Here is an 18,798-nt window from a genome sequence, read left to right on the forward strand (position 1 = left end):
TGCCTTCACTCAGTGTCTGTTATGGCCTATAGATAAAGGCCCAAACTGTTTTTGTATCTAGTTTCTAATCGTGCTTTTTAATGCTGTAAAGTTGGACATTTAAACACTGGAGTCAAGGGGAATTGACTTCCTTTTGGAGCCAGCCCCAAGTGGTCATTAGTGGAACTGCAGCCATGGACGTTATTACTGAGCTTGACAAGAAAAACTCACTCTTTGCAGCTCTGAGGATAATAGCTGAGTGATGTATTTTTTTCTGCAGTCTTATGAGCGAGAAGAGGATCTTTGAGATGATCAACGCGTCCAGGCACCCGTTCCTCGTCAACCTCCACGGCTGCTTCCAGACCAGCGACCACGTCTGCTTCGTCATGGAGTATTTACCCGGCGGTGACCTCATGATCCACATCCACAATGATGTGTTTAACGAGGCTCAGACCAGGTGTGCATAAAAAGAGTAAACATACTGCCTGAGGGATTTCCAAATATTGATTTGTTTTCTTTCCCTGACAAAGAAAACAAATCAAATCAATGTATTTTTTAAGGTGTTGTTATCCAACATCTCTGATCTGTTGTTGCTATCATGTACAGGTTTTACTCAGCATGTGTCCTGCTTGGTTTAGAGTTCCTGCATCTGAATAAAATCATCTATCGGTAGGTGATAAGTGCCAAAGTGATCTCACGTTACAAGAAAACATTTGGCACCCTTCAGTTTGTGTACTCTGTGTTTTACACAGAGATCTGAAGCTGGACAACCTGTTAATGGATGCAGATGGATTTGTGAAAATCACAGACTTCGGACTTTGTAAAGAAGGTGAATCCATTCAGCACACCTGTCTGTACTCTAATTTCTGGCTCAGCACAAGTAGCAGTAGCCACATTCTTACCTTTTATACTACTACCCAAACAGAATCAGTTTTACGATTTAAACTCTCCATACTTCCATCTGAGAGGACTGAAGTGTGTGATGTATCGGCAGGGATGGGACACGGCGATCGGACCTCAACTTTCTGTGGGACTCCTGAGTTTCTTGCTCCTGAAGTCCTGACAGACGACAACTATACGCGAGCAGTGGATTGGTGGGGGATGGGCGTCCTCATCTACGAAATGCTTGTTGGAGAGGTTATTCATATATAACCTCATATTCAGTTCAGCTTTTGCTGAAAGCTTTTAATATCATAGTGATCAATGCAAAGTTCCACAGTTCATCTCAGTTAAGCCTAACTCAGCATCTTTCCGCCCTCCTGCTAGTCTCCGTTCCCTGGTGAAGATGAGGAGGTGGTGTTTGACAGCATCGTTAATGACGACGTGCAGTATCCAACCTGCATTCCTCCCAATGCTGTCGCCATCATCCAGAAGGTATTTGCCTTCATTTGACCTCTTGCGTCCTGCATTTCTCGATTATTTTTATAAGTCACACATCAAGTTGTGACAGGATTTTAATTCATTTTGGCCATTTATGAAATGTTAAGTACAATATGCATAGATAACTCTTCCATAAGGCAATAGAGACTCATTGCTTTATCTAAATGTCAACCAACCAGCTGTGCAAATAGGGCGCTATGAGCCACAAAAACCCCAGCATCTATTTTTATAGCCATTTTCCCATCTAGGCTAATAAACACACATTATCACATCAGCACCTACAGCATGTTTAGAATCACCCGTAAAAAACATCTCTTATGACTGTAAAAGGCAGCTAGAGTTCACAGAGAAAACTCACTTCATCCAGGAGTAGGGATGGGTATCGTTTAGGTTTTATCCGATACCGGTGCCAAATCGGTACTTTTGAAACGGTGCTGGTGCTTAAATGGTGCTCGAACTGGTGCTTAAAGAATGGAGAACACAAACTTTGTCCAAAAACCTCTCATGTTTTTATTTTTAGCAGTCTCTTTTTATCTGCAAAATGATAAGCACTGTCCAGCCCCACGCACGGGGCTATCCGCGCTAACTCACTAATGGAGATTTACCACACCCGCAGTAGATGTGCACGGTGTGAGGTCTCGCAGTAAGCTATCAAATACGGCGCATTTCTCGGCTTTTAAAAAAACGCTATGCGTCGCCAGGTGTTTCATCAGATTCGAGGTGTTACCTCTTTTGCACAGTATCACCTTAAAGCACTTGTTTAAGGTGATACTGAGTTTGCCTCTTTTGCTGTGAAGTACAGCCAGACTTTTGATCGCTTCGCCTTGGGCATTTTTAATCTGTAGCTCTGCTCTAAAAGAACATACGTACCTGGGCCCGCCTACTATCCTTGGAAAGGTAAAATGATTGGCTAGAATCCAAAGTGTATGACAGCTCAGGAAAAAAAAGCACAGAAAGAAAGCACCGAAATGTGCGCTGCTTTTCGGTCTGGTTACTACTGTTTATGTCAGATTATGGCACCGGATACCGGTACCCATCCCTACTCCAGGAGGTTCATATGTAGATCCTTTTTGCAATGAGGTGATCGAACTATTTTTTTGCATAACTCATATTTACTTCTGAATAATATTTCAGAAAGATTCTGGTGAAAACGTCATAATGCACCACACACTTTTTAGAACCTAATCCTAGAACCTGTAATTACTGATTTAAATTTGAGTATAAAATACGGCGAGTAATGTATTTCAACCAGAAACCTGAAAACATCCGTGTTTGTTCACAGCTGCTGAAGAGGAATCCACTAAAAAGGCTCGGAGCTGGAGAGAGGGACGCAAACGAGGTCAAAGGAGAGAAATTCTTTGAGGTATCGGATCCATATCAACTGTTTGTCTTTACTTTCTTTCCACTGAACTACTCTCCGACACGTAAACATCTAAACAATATGTAAACAAGCTGAGTAGTCGTTATAATCAGTGTCTACTACTCCTAATTCAGCCTGATGAGTGATGAAGCACTGATTAGTACTGATTAGACGGTGACTTAACCTGTGCAGACACATCAAAGCTCTATAAGCACCTCTATCTCCTAAATTATTGATTGATGAGTCAAAGTACTAAAGCTAACCTATTATTGTTGTTTTCTGCTCCATGTTTTTATTCTCTGATTCTGCTACAGTAGCTTTGCATGATTCACAGTTCAAAATAATCCTTATTTATCTCAAACTGGGCCTTGTTGCAGCCACTCCATTCACAAAGTAGTTGTTTTAGCTGTTTTTAGCATTTTTTTCTTACTGCCTCACCCTCGACAACACAAAGTTTGAACTATTTTCTTGATGACATCATACACTGCCAGGATTAGAAAAAACTGCCTGAAACTGAGGAGGTAGCATAGTCTCACAGGGATAACCTGTTTTTTTTTAACTTTGTGGCTCTTTTGCAGACCATCGACTGGGAAGCCCTGCTAGCGAAGAAAGTAACGCCGCCCTTCCTGCCGTCGATCAAGGAGCCCACTGATGTCAGCAACTTCGACAGCGAGTTCACTCAACTCCAGCCAACCCTGTCGCCTCCCTCCAAGCCCTTCAGCCTCTCCGCCGAGCACCAGGAAGTGTTCGCGGACTTTGACTTTTGCGCCTTGCATGGGTGAAAATTAAACTGACGTGACCGCAGGGGTAAATTACAACCAGAATGTCCAGGTTAGTGTCCACACTGGCAGGTAACCCACGTTTATCATAACCATAACCCTCCTATGGCAAGCTACTTTATTTATATATTTTTAGATAAAAAGCATTAAAATGCATTAGTAGGGGTTTACAAGAACAATGACAGGACTTTTATATTTTTATATTTTGGTCTGCTGTTGTGTTAGTTGATTGGTTAATCAGTCAATCATTAAAATTGATCAGTTATGAGTCCTTTATTGAGTACAGAAGATTAGATTAGATTAGATTAGATTAGATAGAACTTTATTAATCCCTCGGGTGGGTTCCTCTGGGAAATTCGATTTCCAAAAAAGCACAGCACCGACAGAAGTTACAGAGTTACAGAATATTATATATATATATATATATATATATATATATATATATATATATATATATATATATATATATATATATATATATATATATATATATATATATATATATATATATATAATACACACACACACACACACATATATATATATATATATATATATATATATATATATATATATATATATAAATACAGAGACAATATAAATAAAATATACGAAGGGGATAAATAGAATAAATAGGAATAAAAATAAAAATGAAACATTTGCAGATTATAACTACAGCTGTGAGGATTGCATTCCTTTTACCATTTAATTTCAATCCCTTTTTAAGGTCTGACTTCAGACTTGTGATTGCCAGTGGCCTGTGATTGATACCTTTTGACAGCTTAGAGATTGTAAATAAAAACTACAAAAAAACGAATGAGTAGGTTAAACGAATAGTTCAATATTTTGAGAAATAAGCGCAGAGGCTCAGACAGTGATATCAGTCGATTTCGAGACTCTGCACTTTACAGATTTGGTTGCACTTCATTTTACGCCGCACTGATGAGACTTAACGAGATGGCAGTAAGTTCAAATCGTTCCCTGTGAGTGCCAAGGCTTCCATTTGTCATCCATTCTGTTCAAATCTTCTTTGGATTGAATTTTAAGGCATGCACAAAGGGAGGAGGGTGTAAGCATGTCAGTCTCAGGATCATGTCTCTGCCTTAGAGATACAGCGAGGAGTTTAGTCATTCAGGAGCAGCTTAGAGTAGAGCCATTACTCCTCCACATGGAAAGGAGCCAGGTGAGGTGGTTTGGGAATCTGACCAAGATGCTTCTTCAACACATCCTAGTTGAGGTATTTTAGGAATGTCTAAGTAAGAGGAGACCCTGGAGCAGACCCAGGACAGGCTGGAGGGAATAAATCGCTTGGCTGGCTTAGGACTTGCCTTGCTGTCCCCCCAGAAGATCTAAAGGAAAAGGTTTAGTCTGCTGGCTGGCTGGCTGGATGGATGGATGGGTGGGTGGATGGATGGATGGATGGATGGATGGGCGGGTAGGTGGGTGGATGGATGGATGGATGGATGGATGGATGGATGGATGGATGGATGGGTAGGTGGGTGGATGGATGTCAAATCCCTTCCAGCCTGGATGTTGTTGTGAAGTTTGTAAATGTAATATAATTATCTGATCAGATACAGGTCATAACTCTTGGATGATTATCCATGGTTGCCAATGTCCATACTCATATTTATTATTTATTTTCTCGTCTTACTAGTGTGCCATAAAATAAAGTGCGAGCATAAATCTTGCTTGATTCCAGCTCAATGAAAGTTTCCCAGCCTGTCTTGATGCTGACTCTAAATGTTTCTGCAGCTCCATCATGTTCAAACTGATCCCATGGCTAAAAACGCTGACTGTTCATGCTGTCATTGATCTGACAGCACAACAAAGATAAATAAATAACCAGGCAGCATCATTTTTTTGTGTTTCTGACTGAGCAAACAAAGTGATAGTGACCCTTTATAATCTCTGCAGAGAGCCAAAGTTTGCCCGGACCGCCAGCCTGCTCTCACCTCCTCCTGCTCGTAGTTTATTTCGGAGATCTGGTGAAAGGTTGAAACAAATCTGATAGAGACAGACACGGGATGCTTGAAGAGTCTATACCTTTATCACCTCTAGATAAATATGCTATGTGCAGATCAAAAACAGGAGGTTCAAAATATAGTTCTGAATTTACAGTAGCTAAACTCTAATAATAGATTTTCATTTAAACTGTTGAGAGAAATGCTGAACTACAAATATCCTGGCTTGTGTCAACTAAGCCCTCACATGTTGTTATTACGACTTCACCTCATGTCGCTGTTATTTCCTCTGCGACACTACACGGGTTTCTCCTTTAGCGGCTACGTCAGAGGGTTGTGCATAAAACCAGGCATGTGCAGCTGCCTGCTGTGGCGATCCTTGTGAAGTAGCTTTGTTTTACACTAAGTGGTTTTTGTAAATTTGCCTCTAATACAGCAACAATTTGGGTTCCTTCATGTTTATTTATAAATGAATGAAGTGAATAACTGTCACACACTTCCCCAACTGTTCATTCTCACTTGATCGTGCATCAGTGCCAAGCAATTACCACATGCATGAAAGACGAAATGTCTCATGTATGATGACATGATATCACAACAAGCATGATGATATCACACAGGAAAGCTACAAAGAGGAAGACCGCTTTGCGGTAACTTACACAAAAACACTGAAGAAGACTCAGATTAAATCGACAGCCTGAAAATTAACCAAAGTTTTAGAAAATGTGTTTGAGCAGCAAATAGATCCCATCGAAACTTTATTAAAATGAGTAAAAAGAACACTAGATTATTCCAAAGGAAAATCATGAGCCATCCCAAAGCCATCTGTCAAGTCCTGATTTTAACACTAAAGAAACCAAAGCTAGGAGATAATCAAAAGTAACAAATTTAGTAGTAAATGTAGGTAAAAAGCTGACTTCATATGCTATTACTTGTTCTGAGCAGCTACCTGTCCCAACACTTGTTTCTGTTCCTCTCCTGTATGCCGCAGACACATTCAACCAGAGCAGGTTTACTATTGAAACTATGATCATTTACATGATAGTGAAGTTCAGATTTTGTAGTATAGAATTAATTTGGTTAAATTTCTCATCTCTGGTACTTATAAAGTTTGAAGTGGGCCTGTAAATGTGGACGTCATAATTAAACAATCATCTGATTCTGAAGGGGTCAGATGGGATTACCTCCTGGTTCTTCCTGATGCATATTTATCATAAATGTGCTTGCAGTTTGATTATGTCCACTCAGATGATAACATGGATAAACCTGGGAGCATAAAGTCATCTTCATAGCCTCTTCAGGCCTCCTGTGCGCTGGCGACAGATAGAGCTCGCTTTGTGGCCTTTGCTTATCATTTTCTTCTCCTGCAGAGGTTCAGTATGTGCTGCCGTCTCTATGCATCACTGTGACAGGCTTTGCCCACTGCCTTGACCAAACAGATGAAACAAGCTACTCTGACTTCTGGTTTAAAACCTTTTTTAAAAAAAAGTGTTAATTTCAGTCCAACATGTGTGAAGTCATTCCTTTGTTACAGCAGTAGGAAGCGCATGGCACTGTGGTGAACTCGTGCACTAGAAAATCCTGTAATCACTAGCAGTATAAAAGAAGCCATAGATAATCTATTATAGCCATACTAGTGATAAAGTATCTGTATTTTGAATTTAGTGACTCATATTTAGTGAGCTCTACTGATATCAAGGCAATAAAAAATAAAAAGAGGAGGAAAAAGCCCTGATTTTGTTCATGTGCTCCTAGAAATCCTGGAATTTGCCTGCAGCTGGTGACGAGCTGGGGTTCAGATGAGGCCTGGGGCTTTAAAGTGTAACTTAACACTAAATCCATCGTTTGATCAGCAGCATTTCATATTCAGTCATGTTTACTGTACAGGTCACTGATCCGGTTTCAGAGAGATATTGACGGCCTAAGCACGAGACATCCATGAATATTGTTTTCTGGGCTAAATCTGGTCAGTGTGTTACAGGCTTAAAAAGACTGACATCCAATAAAGTGAAAGATGAAATGTCTTTTTTGGCTATTACAAAGACTTGAATTCACAGTCACAGTTACTGAGGCCAAAATCCAGTCGAATTAGGTTCAGAAGTGAGCAGCAGATTACTCTAGCAAGCTTTCAAAACTGCATACAAGCCATTAATTTGAGCAACTCGTTGACAAAATTAGAAGTTTACCCAAAGGGTGAATGGGATTTTCTCCTGATTTGTTTTTTTTTTTTCAATAAGGAAAGTCAAAGTTACAACTTCAAACCTTCAGAGCTTCTTTATCACATTTGTATTGTAAAAAAACCAGATAATTACAAAGATACTTATTATGACACACTGAAGGGGCTTTGTGTCATGTTCAAGACTTGAGTCAGGACCTAAATGCGGCTTGCTCACCTGCTCAACCAGGTGAGCCGTAATGTGCCAAAGTGGAACTCTACTGGTGACAGCACCAGAATAAAAATTATCCAGGATTGGGAGGAAAAAGGGTTTATTTCACTGATTCTAGGCATCTTTTTAACAACTCAAGAGTTCCTATTTTACCTTACATTCACACCTGTGGTGCAGTAGTTAGAACTGTCACCTTATAGGCTGGGTTTTAAATTCAGGGTCAGTAGTTGTGCATTTCCCTGTTGATCCTGTATCTGTGGACGCCAAGTCCGAGCCCTGCAACCCTGACATGGGTAGAAAAAGAAAGATGGCTGGATGAATTCACATGCTGGGACATAAAGACTTCTAAAAAAGGCAGCTTTCCACCTTTCACATCTCAGTGCTGTTCAAGTTTTGTTTTGTTTTTTTAACTGGAGTTAAAGCCCCCAATAAAGAAAAATCTGCATCACTGCATCAACTTGGCACTGGAGGGCCTGCTTTCCCTCTCTCAAATATTGTTTTGCAGTTATTTAACCATAGCACACACCATTTTGATCATATAAAGGGATGTATTCAGGGTGTTATGTTGCTCTTTAACAGCTCTGAAGGCCACCTCTGAGCAGGACACTGAACGCTGCACTTGCTGTCAGCTAATTTAAGAAACCATAGCAGGGCAGTCAGGTGGTTTAACTGTTGTAGCACTTTAAGTTTATGCTGCTGAATATTACATGTTACTTCTGTGTCAGTACTGTATGTATTTATGTACTCTATGTATGTACGTGAATCCTGACTGGGAATGTCAGTGTGTACAGATGTACTCTATAACGATATGCATATCATCTGTGTTTTAATGTACTCTTTGTTGTCAATAAATACAAACAGAACATTACAGTTAAAACTTGGTAAAAAATGAACTTACTGACATCAGTTTACAGGCAGGTACCAAACATCAGCAGGTTTAAAGGCATTTAGTGTAAATAATGTGGGGTCACCACTCTCATCACTTAACAACAGAAACCTTCACAGCAGGGATGTCAAACTTCTCCCTTCTGTCAGCGTTACAAATTTCACACATGGACCAGATTGGAGTCTTTGCTGAGCCAATTCTGGCCCCCGGGCCTTATATTTGACAACCGTGCTTTACAGAGAGCAGTGACCAAACCTGAGTGTTTCAATCACATTTAGTGCTTATTTTTGTCTTTTATTCAACTTTTTAAAAAAAACCCAAACAACTTATGTGCCACTTGTACACTGATATTTTAAACACCACCTAACTTCAAGGCAAGAGAGCTCAGTTTGACATTCAGAAAACACTTAACATGGATCTGCTTTTCCTTCTCTTCCTCTTTCTGACTGAAGAGTCAAACATAACTGAGAGCCAAAAGCTGAGATTTCAGACTGCTCTTAATGCTCAGATTCAAACTGTTCTTCTGTTCTTTGTATATCCCTAATATATGATGATGATGCAGCGTGGTTTGCTTTGTGACTGGTGTCTGGTTTCAACAAGCAAAGACGATAGCTAGACGAAGAATAACTCTTCATTAAGTGTTCAGATGTCCTGTTTATGGGGGAAAGTGTTTAAGACGAGCCTTTGCAAACCAGTGGTCACATCACATCAACTAAATCCAACTTCTATACACAGCCTATGCTCTTTTAGCTTAGAAGCCCCGCCCACTGGGTGTTCAAACCTTCTGTTTGCAGATAACAGCCAAACAGAAGACAGTTGGTTTAAAGAGGGAGGAGTTAAAGCAGCTTGTTTCAGACAGAGAACGAACTGAGAGGCTGTACCAAAGATTATTTTGAGCCTTGAATCATGGAAGGCTAGTCTAGAATCCAAGAATAAAAATGAGCCCTTTAATGTGCCGTTAACACTAAGTGCATCTTTTGGTTCATAAAATCACAGGCAGCACTAACAAGGTGCTGAGACTGAAACAAGGTCCAACTCCAGTTATCCTTTCCATATTAAGAGATGTGCGGACTATCAGGTTCTTTTATTTATTTACGTCCGCTGACCTTCTCAAAGTGTAGCTGGAATAATCAAACGGAGCCAGTGACACACGTCAAAAACACCCCCACATGCAAACCCGTGACATCAGCTGTTGCGCATCACACGGTGAAACACCAACACTGAACGTGTGTTTCAATGTTAACTGTAAATACGGGTAAAGGGATTGTGTTAAGGCAACACTGCGCACAGATACCTCTGAGGTTTGGATTAATTTGTTACATGAAAACAAGTCCGAGTTTCCAGCCAAGAACAGGAACTGCTGGGAGCACCAGAGTGATTACAATCCTCCTGAGACGGTCTGCTGTTTCAGTCCAAAAAGTTTCCTTTTGATTTTTGTATCTGGATAAAACAATTAAAGACAAACACTTTCTCATTCTCCTGTCTTCATCTTTGTGAAAATACAAAACCAGTCAGAGATTAGTTGACTCCAGCCTCTGTGGGGTCAGACTGGATTCAACGCGTTTCTGTGGTAAACCTTCTCCCACATCACCGTCCTGCAGATGCAGAAGAAATCCCACAGGTTGCAGAGGACGCCACGGTCGAACGGATTCTCCTCGTCCTTGCAGGTCTTCAGGTATGAGATCCTGTGGCGGGACATGAACTCCCAGGTGGTGCAATTGATAGAAATCAGGTACAAGTGGGAGCCTAGCAGCACCACCACAACCACGGAGAAAATCCCGACTATGCACAACGCTGCCAGCAGAAAGCCATTCACCCTGAACCACTGCTCCCACGTAAGAGCAGGAGAAATGCCTGACCTGAAACACAAGGAAATTACACAACAGGAATAAACTTAGATCTGTTTGGCTATAACAGAAGTTCATCATAAGAAAAAAAATCTGGATTAATTCACTGGTTTGTCCCATAAAAAGTTGTTTATAAGAAAACTAAACATAATTTAGCAAGATTAAAATCATCATCAGTTTGGTTGTTCACAGAATTTGCTGATAAGCAAACAACTGAACATCATAAGCCTGTTCTCACCCTGAATACTGACTAGTAGGTATAGAATGCATGCTTCTTTTTTTAATCTTATATACAAACAAAGCAGAAGACAATGATGAAATGCAAAAAACTGCAGTTCCTCTAAAGTCCACTTGAGGCTTGCTTCAGTTTAAACAAACTGCTTGCCTTCTATGGATAGTCTGCAACCATAGTGAGGTCACCCACTGCTTCTGGATGCCATATTTTGAAACTGAAATCAAGGTTGAAGAAGTTATCAGCTTCTTGACGCTTGCAGAGCACAGCCACATATGCATCTGTTAATAACAAAATACTAGAAGCGCAACCACCAAAACTGAAGCACAAACTTTTAGTCAAATCCATTAAAAATGCTCGAAAAAGGCATCAAAAGCATAAAAACGCTCAAACTGTTCAGTTCAGAGGCCCAATGGAGAACTAGCTGCTACAGCACACCTGGATTAACTGGTGAGTTCAATAAAAATCCCATTTACTCATTACTATATTGGACGAACTTCAATTTTTAGTGTTGCCACAGAGACCGGCACACAGCAAAACAGCAACGCAGTGGTAACACAAAAAAAAAAACAATGACTCTTTAAAAATGACAGCGTTGGTCACGTCACAGTGGTTATGTCCAGCGCTTATATACAGTCTATGATTTATCTTTGATGAGAAGCCTGCTGCCTGACAGGACAAAAACACTAATGGTTTCTTTTTTGGTTGATGGGGACATCGCTGTAGGCCAGAGGGAATACATGCATGTCTCAATGTTTAAACATCTGCTATAAAACTAAGCGGGATGTAGTACATTACATTACCTTGATAGAGTAATTTAAAATATTACATTTTTCACAGGGCAACACGAAATATCGGTTATGTATTTTTGAGAGTGAATGAATTAACAAAATCTGAAACAGAACATGCTACATCATCTTTGTTGTCACCAATTCTCCTGACTAAAGGCACATTTCAGATTTTATTTAGATGTATAAAAATGGGTGTTTAACAACCACGCTGCCAGCTGTTTGGCTGCCAGCTGTTTGGCTGCCAGCTGTTTGGCTGCCAGCTGTTTGGCTGCCTGTACTCAGAAGCTTGCAAAGTGTAAACTGACATGTTTTTTTTAAATTCATTCTTCTGTGTCCAGGGCAACACTGGTTTCAATAAATGTCATGAAATATTGTTGAAAGGTTTGCCCACATTACCCCAAGTGTTTTCTTTTATGCTTTACTCAGCTGATAATCTCTGATTATTACCCAGTAAAGTTTAATTACCACAGAGCTTACTTCTGCCTCTGTGTGTGCACATAAACCTCTGCTCCACAGCGGTGCCTTTAACTGGAAACCTTAAAATGAAGACGACTTGAACTTTATAAGTGTGCTTAAGCAACCTGTCACAGATCATCCTTACACAATTTAACCACTCAGTTCAGTGATGTTCTCCAAAAGTCACAATTCTCCAAAAGTCACAAGTTACCCAATTCCTTCTAAAGATAAAGCGGCAGAGCAGAGTACACTCAGTACAAGATAAGTTTTCACTGAGTCACTGCTGGAAGGCAAATTGAGGCCACAAATATTCCCAGCAGATAAGGACATTTATCTTAGAGGCTGGAGACGGGCGGAGGCATTTAGCAGACGTACAGAGCGACGTGAAGGCCCGACAGCAGGGTGAGCAGCTGCACCAGCAGGTAGATGATGAACCAGCGGTGGTTCCTCTCTCCCACGCAGTTCTCAATCCACGGGCAGTGGTGGTCGAAGCGATGGACGCAGCGTTTACACATGTGGCAGTGCTTCGCTCTCATTGGCTGCTGCTTGACACACATGGAGAGAAAATAAAATAAAGGTGCTGTTACTAGGAAAGGTTGATCGCTCTCCAGATTTTTTAGATGGTTTCTTTTGGGTAATGCAACCAAAAGAGAAAGTTAAATCCTTCTACAGCTGCACTGATTAGTTGATTAAAAGAAAATCAATCTGCAGCTCTTTCTGCAATTAAATCAGTGCTGCAAACAGACTCGCAGACAACGCCTCAGGGCCGTAAGAACATTTGTTGGGCTGTAAAAGTCCCTGATAAGGAAATAGGGGTAAGATACATGGGTGTGGCTGAGATCAACACAGAGAACATTTTTCTGCCACTGAAAAAATACAGTACAAAAGGTTTTGACTGAGCTTTGTCTGGCAAAACTTTCTTTTTCTCTTTCATGATGGAAACAAGCTTCCATACTTGAATGAACCAATGCACAGGGGGAATTTGGTTAATGCTGGCCTACAACTGAGTCTTTGCAAACTCTGACAGTGTCTGTGAGCCAGTTTGCAGGGCTTATTTAATTATAGAAGAAAAAATAAAATGAGACTTAATGTAGCAAATTTAAAAAACACAGTTTGGTTGTTAACCAAAGAAAATGACTGGACATCATAAATCTTTAAACAATGACAAAGGTGAGTCTGTGGCTCTTCTTGACTGGCAGGTGCAAAGTCTGAACTTCAAAGCAGAACATGTTTATAGCCTGGTGAAAAAAACAGTTTTAACCTTTTTAGATAATGTTTTTTATTTGTTTTTTTTTTATATAACTTAAACTCAGAGGTGTGGACGCTTTGATTAACAGGCGTGCCAACAAATAAAAGCTGGACAAAGCTGCGGTGACATTACCCATTCGATTTCACATTTTAAGACCTCGGCGTGTTTCATACTTGGGCAGATTTCTGGTGCACAAAGGCGTGTTAAAAGCAGAGCCAAAGCCACAGAAATGGCCTCTATTCCAACAGATACTTCTTTTTATTTACTTTTTGCTTTCCAGTAAGCTCAGCTACCATGTAGCTTCCATCGTCCCATCAAATACTTTCACGCAGTCCAACCAACAGTCAGCCTGAGGTCCTGTCCACACACACAGGTCATGTAAGTGGTGGTATTAGGCTGCTGAAAACTGAGCTTTTCATTAGCTTTTTGTCTCAGGAAAAATTAAGACTTTGTTTTGCAGTGTCACCTTTTTTGTGAGATGAGACTGTGTGTTGTCTTATTTGTTTGTTAGTGATACACCTAGGCTTCTGATTGGTCAACATTCCTGTATGGTTAGAGTTATGTTACCACCTGTTGCTGTGGCACTTTTGACAGTTCATGGCCTCGTTTTGTTTTTGAGTTTTTTCTTGTGACTTGTGATGCAAAACAGTGTTGCTGTTGACGGGGTCTTATAAACAAAAGAGGAAAATTCCAGTTTTTAAGAAATCCTCGTGTACGTGTGGATGTAGCCTCAAATTCACAATATTTTGAAAGCCAAGTTTCTTTCAGGAGGAGGATGTTTGTGTCTTTGGCACCATTTTAATATCAGCTGCTTCTCCTGACATATGATGCAGAAAGACACCATTTAAACCCAACACACAGAATTTGATGAGTTGGAAATGCGGTCACGTCAAACTTGGTGAGCACTGGAATTTGGCAGCTGGCAGCAGCTGGCAGCAGCTGGTTACCTGCAGCAGGCAGTATCCACAGCGCCTCAAACGAGGGGTCGATGACTGAGGGATCATCGCCTCCATTTCTTCATTCGGACTCTGAGCGCCCTGTGTAACACAAACAGACGTCAGTCACAAGTGTTCACACGCACACAGAAACACTGCAACCTTTCAGCATTAATCACAGGTTAGTACAGGTTTTAGTCCATTTGCTGATAAGCAAATGCAGCAGAGAAAAGGCAGTTAGTGGTCACCACTATTACAAAACATTATGAAACCAACCTTTCACAAAGTGTTTTAATCCTTAAAGAAGGTCAATTAACTGCTTCTTATATAGTGCTTTTCAACTCTATTTGAGCATTCAAATAGCTTTACACAACATGTCTCATTCATCCATTCTATCTAATGTTCTCACTGACTCTGATAAACGCATCAGGAGAAACTCAGGGTCCAGTATCTTGTCCAAGGATACTTTGGCATGCAGACTGGAGCAGCCAGGGATTGAACCTTCTGCCTGCCTGCCTGCTGAGCCACAGCCAGCCCTCAAATTAGGATCTACTTTGAATTTGTAATCCAAGTCTTTTTAATTAAACTCACCTTGACAGTGTCATTGAGCACAAAGCCGGGGTCCATCAGGGAAACGGCAAAGTACAACAGCACTGACAGAACGACCAGCAAGAAGAAGAGAGCCGGCAGCAGCAGCTCTCCCTGCTCCTCACATCTCCGCAAGCCTACACACACACACACACACACACACGCACACACACACACACGTAAGAGCTAACAAAAAGTAAGATATTCTCCAAGATTTATGTAGAAATGTGGCAGCTAAATAATCTTGCCCTCCTGTGTAGAGAGAGGGCAACCCTAACAGCGGAAAGGACTTTGGGTCATAGCATACATCCAGTTTTCATAGTATCAGCTGTTGCCTTCAGAGCGGAGGTATTCTTTGACTTGTTGCAGAACAAACAGATTTAAATTCTCACTTGTTCCTACCACTATTAATTTTTAATTATGTGATTTGTTGGGGTTTCAGGGTGTATGTGTTATCTATGCTGCTGACTACAAAGCACACTACCCCTCAGGGATAATATACTTTATTTTAATCTTGATATTGAAAATGTACAAGAGACAAAAAAACAAAACAAACAAAAAAATCTTCATATTCGTTGAGACTGTAAAGTCACAAGTTGTTAAAACAAATGGGAAATTACTTCTTTCTTCATTATAACTCTACTTGTATACAACTTAAAAAAAAACCCATATTATTATATGGGTTCATATGAGTATATTAAGGCCACTGTACATCAGATATTGGATTTTATTTTTTTATTTTTATTTAAAATTTTATTATTTGAATATATATGACAAATTATTCAGTCTGGAAAGGCGTTGCATTGAAATATTTAATTTAAAAATATTTAATTATGATATGACCATTTTTAACCCCAAAAAATATATATTTATTGGAGGTTTATGTATCTATTTTTATTTAGGCTCATTTCTTGTGTTTTTAAATAAAAATATTATAATTTGTGGAGTAACTTGTAACAGCAACTGACAGATACATGTCAGGTGGTAACAACTACATAATTTCCCTTAATAAATGTAGGTAATATAAATAATAAAGATACTCGAAAATGCTCAAGTAAAATAAAAATCCTTGTAATTGGAGCCCAACTACCATTCAGCTCCATCCTGTTGCTAACGGCTAAAAGCTAGCTGGTTGCAGTCTGAGTGACTTACTAGTGTTGTGCAGGAACAGAATGACGGTTATGATCCAGGTGAGCAGTGTGTGAGCGACCCGGACCAGAAACCCGCTCCGAAACACGTTCTGCACCATATTAATAAAAGCACCTGTCACCTGTCACCGCTGCTAACGAGCCAGCTAAGAAGGTTAGCATTACCGAAATAAACACATATATATTAAATAAAGACCGAGAAACTTTTAAATATACTACAAAGCAAATGTAGAAATGTAGAAAATAATCTGGAGTCGATTACAGGCGTAAATACGCATTCAATCAAAAATAAAACAACCGACTTCTGTTTTTATGTTGTTCATTCAGTCTACTTCCTTGTTTCCCTACGGCGGCCTGTATAGGTCAAACCGTTCGAACTGACCATGCGCAAAAGGTTTTCGCAATAGTAAAATACGTCGGCTAATGTTACATTAAAGCACCGTTTATTTTAAGGAAGTCAGACTTGAATTTTGAAATGAAATTATGCCAAACTTTTTTTTAGAGAATTTGGCTATATTCCATTCAACACAGTGCAAATGGCTTGTAACTGAAAAACTAAAGGGACCAAAAATGGTCCCAGGGCCAAAGAAGGGTTAAAAAGATTAATTTCGAGTTTAAAAATCGTTTTTTCCCCATCAATAAAAATTCTTAGAAAACAGTGACGTCACTTTTTTCTCCCTTTTTGTGTGTGTAAAAAAGGTTGACACGAGCATCTGTTTCATTAACTCACAGGTAGTTTTGCGGGTAATGGCTAATCCATTTCTGTAATTAAGTGAGCGCAGAGAGTTTAGCCTGCTCTTTATCTTTGGCTGCCACCGAGAAGCTTCTAGAAACTGTCTGAAGCTTCTGGGAAGCAGCTGATTATCGGAAACTGCACAGGAAGTGTCAAGAAACGTTACTGTTAGAGGGTTAATGTGCCACACACTTACTTACAAATATGTAAGACTTAGTGGGAGGTTAAATCAACATCATTTTTATAAATTTGAGGTATTTTTTTTTTTATTATATAGCACTTATTGAAGATGTTGTTATAAAACAATCTGACATATAATCAAAATGTTGTGTAAGCCACAAATCATCTTGCTGAGAGCGCCATTAAATTATCAAGTCAACAAATTTATATTAATATTAATAATATAATTATCGGGGGGGGGGGGGGGGGTTTGGTGGGGTTTTTTTTCCCAGTGGTGGATATAAGTAGGTGCTTTACTTAAAAATAAAAATGCCACAAGGTTAAAGAAAAATGTCCTGTGTTAAGTAATCAAAACCGAAAGTATTCACTATGACACAATGTCTCTTTTCAAGATTTTAACTTAAGATTTGCAGCTTCCAAGTGTTTTTGTTTGCAAACAATAATAATTTGTCACATGCAAGATAAGAAAATAAAATACAGTCTTTTAATTTTGTTCCAGTGTGCACAGGGTGCCAATCCTTCTTTTCTTTTTTTCTTTCTTTTTGTTTTTGAAACATATGATAGGACAGAGAACAGGACAAAACCTGATACAGACCAGAACACTTACAAGATAACAAATACTGGTATAAACATTCAAATGAGTGTAGTCCATGCAGGTGTGTGTATTACTCTGTTCAGTGTGAAAGTCTTTTCATTTCTTCTTGTTTTACTTCCAAGGAGCCAGACTTTCTTCTATTTTTTTAGGTGCCCTTGAGCAATAGTTTTCCAAGCTTTTTGAATGCCCTGCTTTTTCTCTCATTTACAGTCCAGTACTCGTAACTGACCGTATTCAGGGAAATCATGAATATTGACCTATGAATCATTCGTGCACAAGAAAAGCAGAAGAAAATCATTGGGAACAGGTTTTATGAAGTGATGAATCCAAATCTAAAATGTTTGGTTTGAGTCAGTATGTAAGTGTCTACAGCCTCTGTCATGGTTCTGAGCTTCATTTGAAACTGTGAAGTTTGAGATGTGAAACTGGGTGGGAAAAGCATCAGATTTTCACCATGACAATGATCCCTAAAACACTGTCAGTGCAGTAAAAGCATGCCTGGATAGAAACACACCACTTAAAATATAAAGAAATTAGAAGTGGCTCAAGACTTTTGCACAACACTGCACATAATTACATTATACTTTCTGAGGAAATTGCGACAGGCCCAGTTACCACAAAAACTGCTAATTAACTTATACCGCTCCACCATCGAGAGCCTTCTGACCTACTGCTGTACTGTGGAGGACAAGAGAAAACTGTAGTGGGCAGTGAGGGCGGCAGAGTGGGCAACTGACACTTCACTAATCCCCCTCAGAGACATTTATACTGGCAGACTTCAACAGAAAGCCAGTATCATCAGCAAGGACCCCTCGCACCCTGGACACTGAAAATAAAAGGAATAAAAGAAAGGAATTACAAAGCTCTTCTTCAAAACATGAAGTTTTTCTGAAATAATCTCATAACATCAAATCCTCCAGGAAGGTTCCCAGGTGTGAAGTGACCCTGAAGAATCTGTAGCCACAATCAGAGCTAGTTAAAATCTCTAAAAAGAAAAAGAGCTTCAATGTTTCCTATATAACTGAACTGTTTGTGAAAGGAAAGCTTGTGATTCCAGATACTTTCACAAACCTTCCCAAGAAAAACTGACAAATGAGTTCAAGGAAAAGTGATTGGGAAAAGGGAGGTAGGAGGTAATATTTTGGACTAGTTGTCTGGAACCATGCAGTTATCACATCTGCCAGACACTTCAGGGTCACTTCACTCTGTAAATGTTGCTGATCGTAGCCATTGTGTGCATTTATATACCACGTAATCACTCAATTCTTGTTTTGGAAGCAATGATAAGATCCACTTTTGGATATTACAG

At 39.7% G+C, this 18,798-nt stretch overlaps 2 protein-coding genes across 5 annotated transcripts in view; one reads left to right on the forward strand and one right to left on the reverse strand.

The window, feature by feature from the left end:
- LOC308403588 (serine/threonine-protein kinase N2-like) overlaps nt 1–8,476 on the forward strand; it is a 29,053-nt gene extending 20,577 nt beyond the window's left edge. For 3 of the 4 annotated variants that reach the window (XM_080893138.1, XM_080893141.1, XM_080893139.1), the window contains exons 14-20: nt 260–436; nt 586–648; nt 732–808; nt 974–1,116; nt 1,246–1,353; nt 2,642–2,722; nt 3,298–3,886. In XM_080893138.1, the coding sequence (XP_080749264.1) occupies nt 260–436; nt 586–648; nt 732–808; nt 974–1,116; nt 1,246–1,353; nt 2,642–2,722; nt 3,298–3,501 (853 nt within the window). In that variant the 3' untranslated portion in view covers nt 3,502–3,886. Of the gene's footprint in view, nt 1–259; nt 437–585; nt 649–731; nt 809–973; nt 1,117–1,245; nt 1,354–2,641; nt 2,723–3,297; nt 3,887–7,217 lie in introns of those variants that run through there. The other variant, XM_080893140.1, reaches the window with a different exon arrangement.
- A 182-nt stretch (nt 8,477–8,658) lies between these two features.
- Nucleotides 8,659–16,330, reverse strand: zdhhc12a (zDHHC palmitoyltransferase 12a). Its single transcript, XM_080893151.1, has 5 exons — nt 15,986–16,330; nt 14,837–14,970; nt 14,258–14,347; nt 12,437–12,603; nt 8,659–10,594 (listed from the first exon to the last, which is right to left on the reverse strand). The coding sequence occupies exons 1-5, from the start codon at nt 16,080–16,082 to the stop codon at nt 10,279–10,281; spliced, it is 804 nt and encodes a 267-aa protein (XP_080749277.1). The 5' UTR covers nt 16,083–16,330; the 3' UTR covers nt 8,659–10,278.
- Nucleotides 16,331–18,798: the final 2,468 nt, after the last annotated feature.

This window comes from Rhamphochromis sp. 'chilingali', assembly GCF_963969265.1.
Source record: "Rhamphochromis sp. 'chilingali' genome assembly, chromosome: 10".
Lineage (NCBI taxonomy): Eukaryota > Metazoa > Chordata > Actinopteri > Cichliformes > Cichlidae > Rhamphochromis > Rhamphochromis sp. 'chilingali'.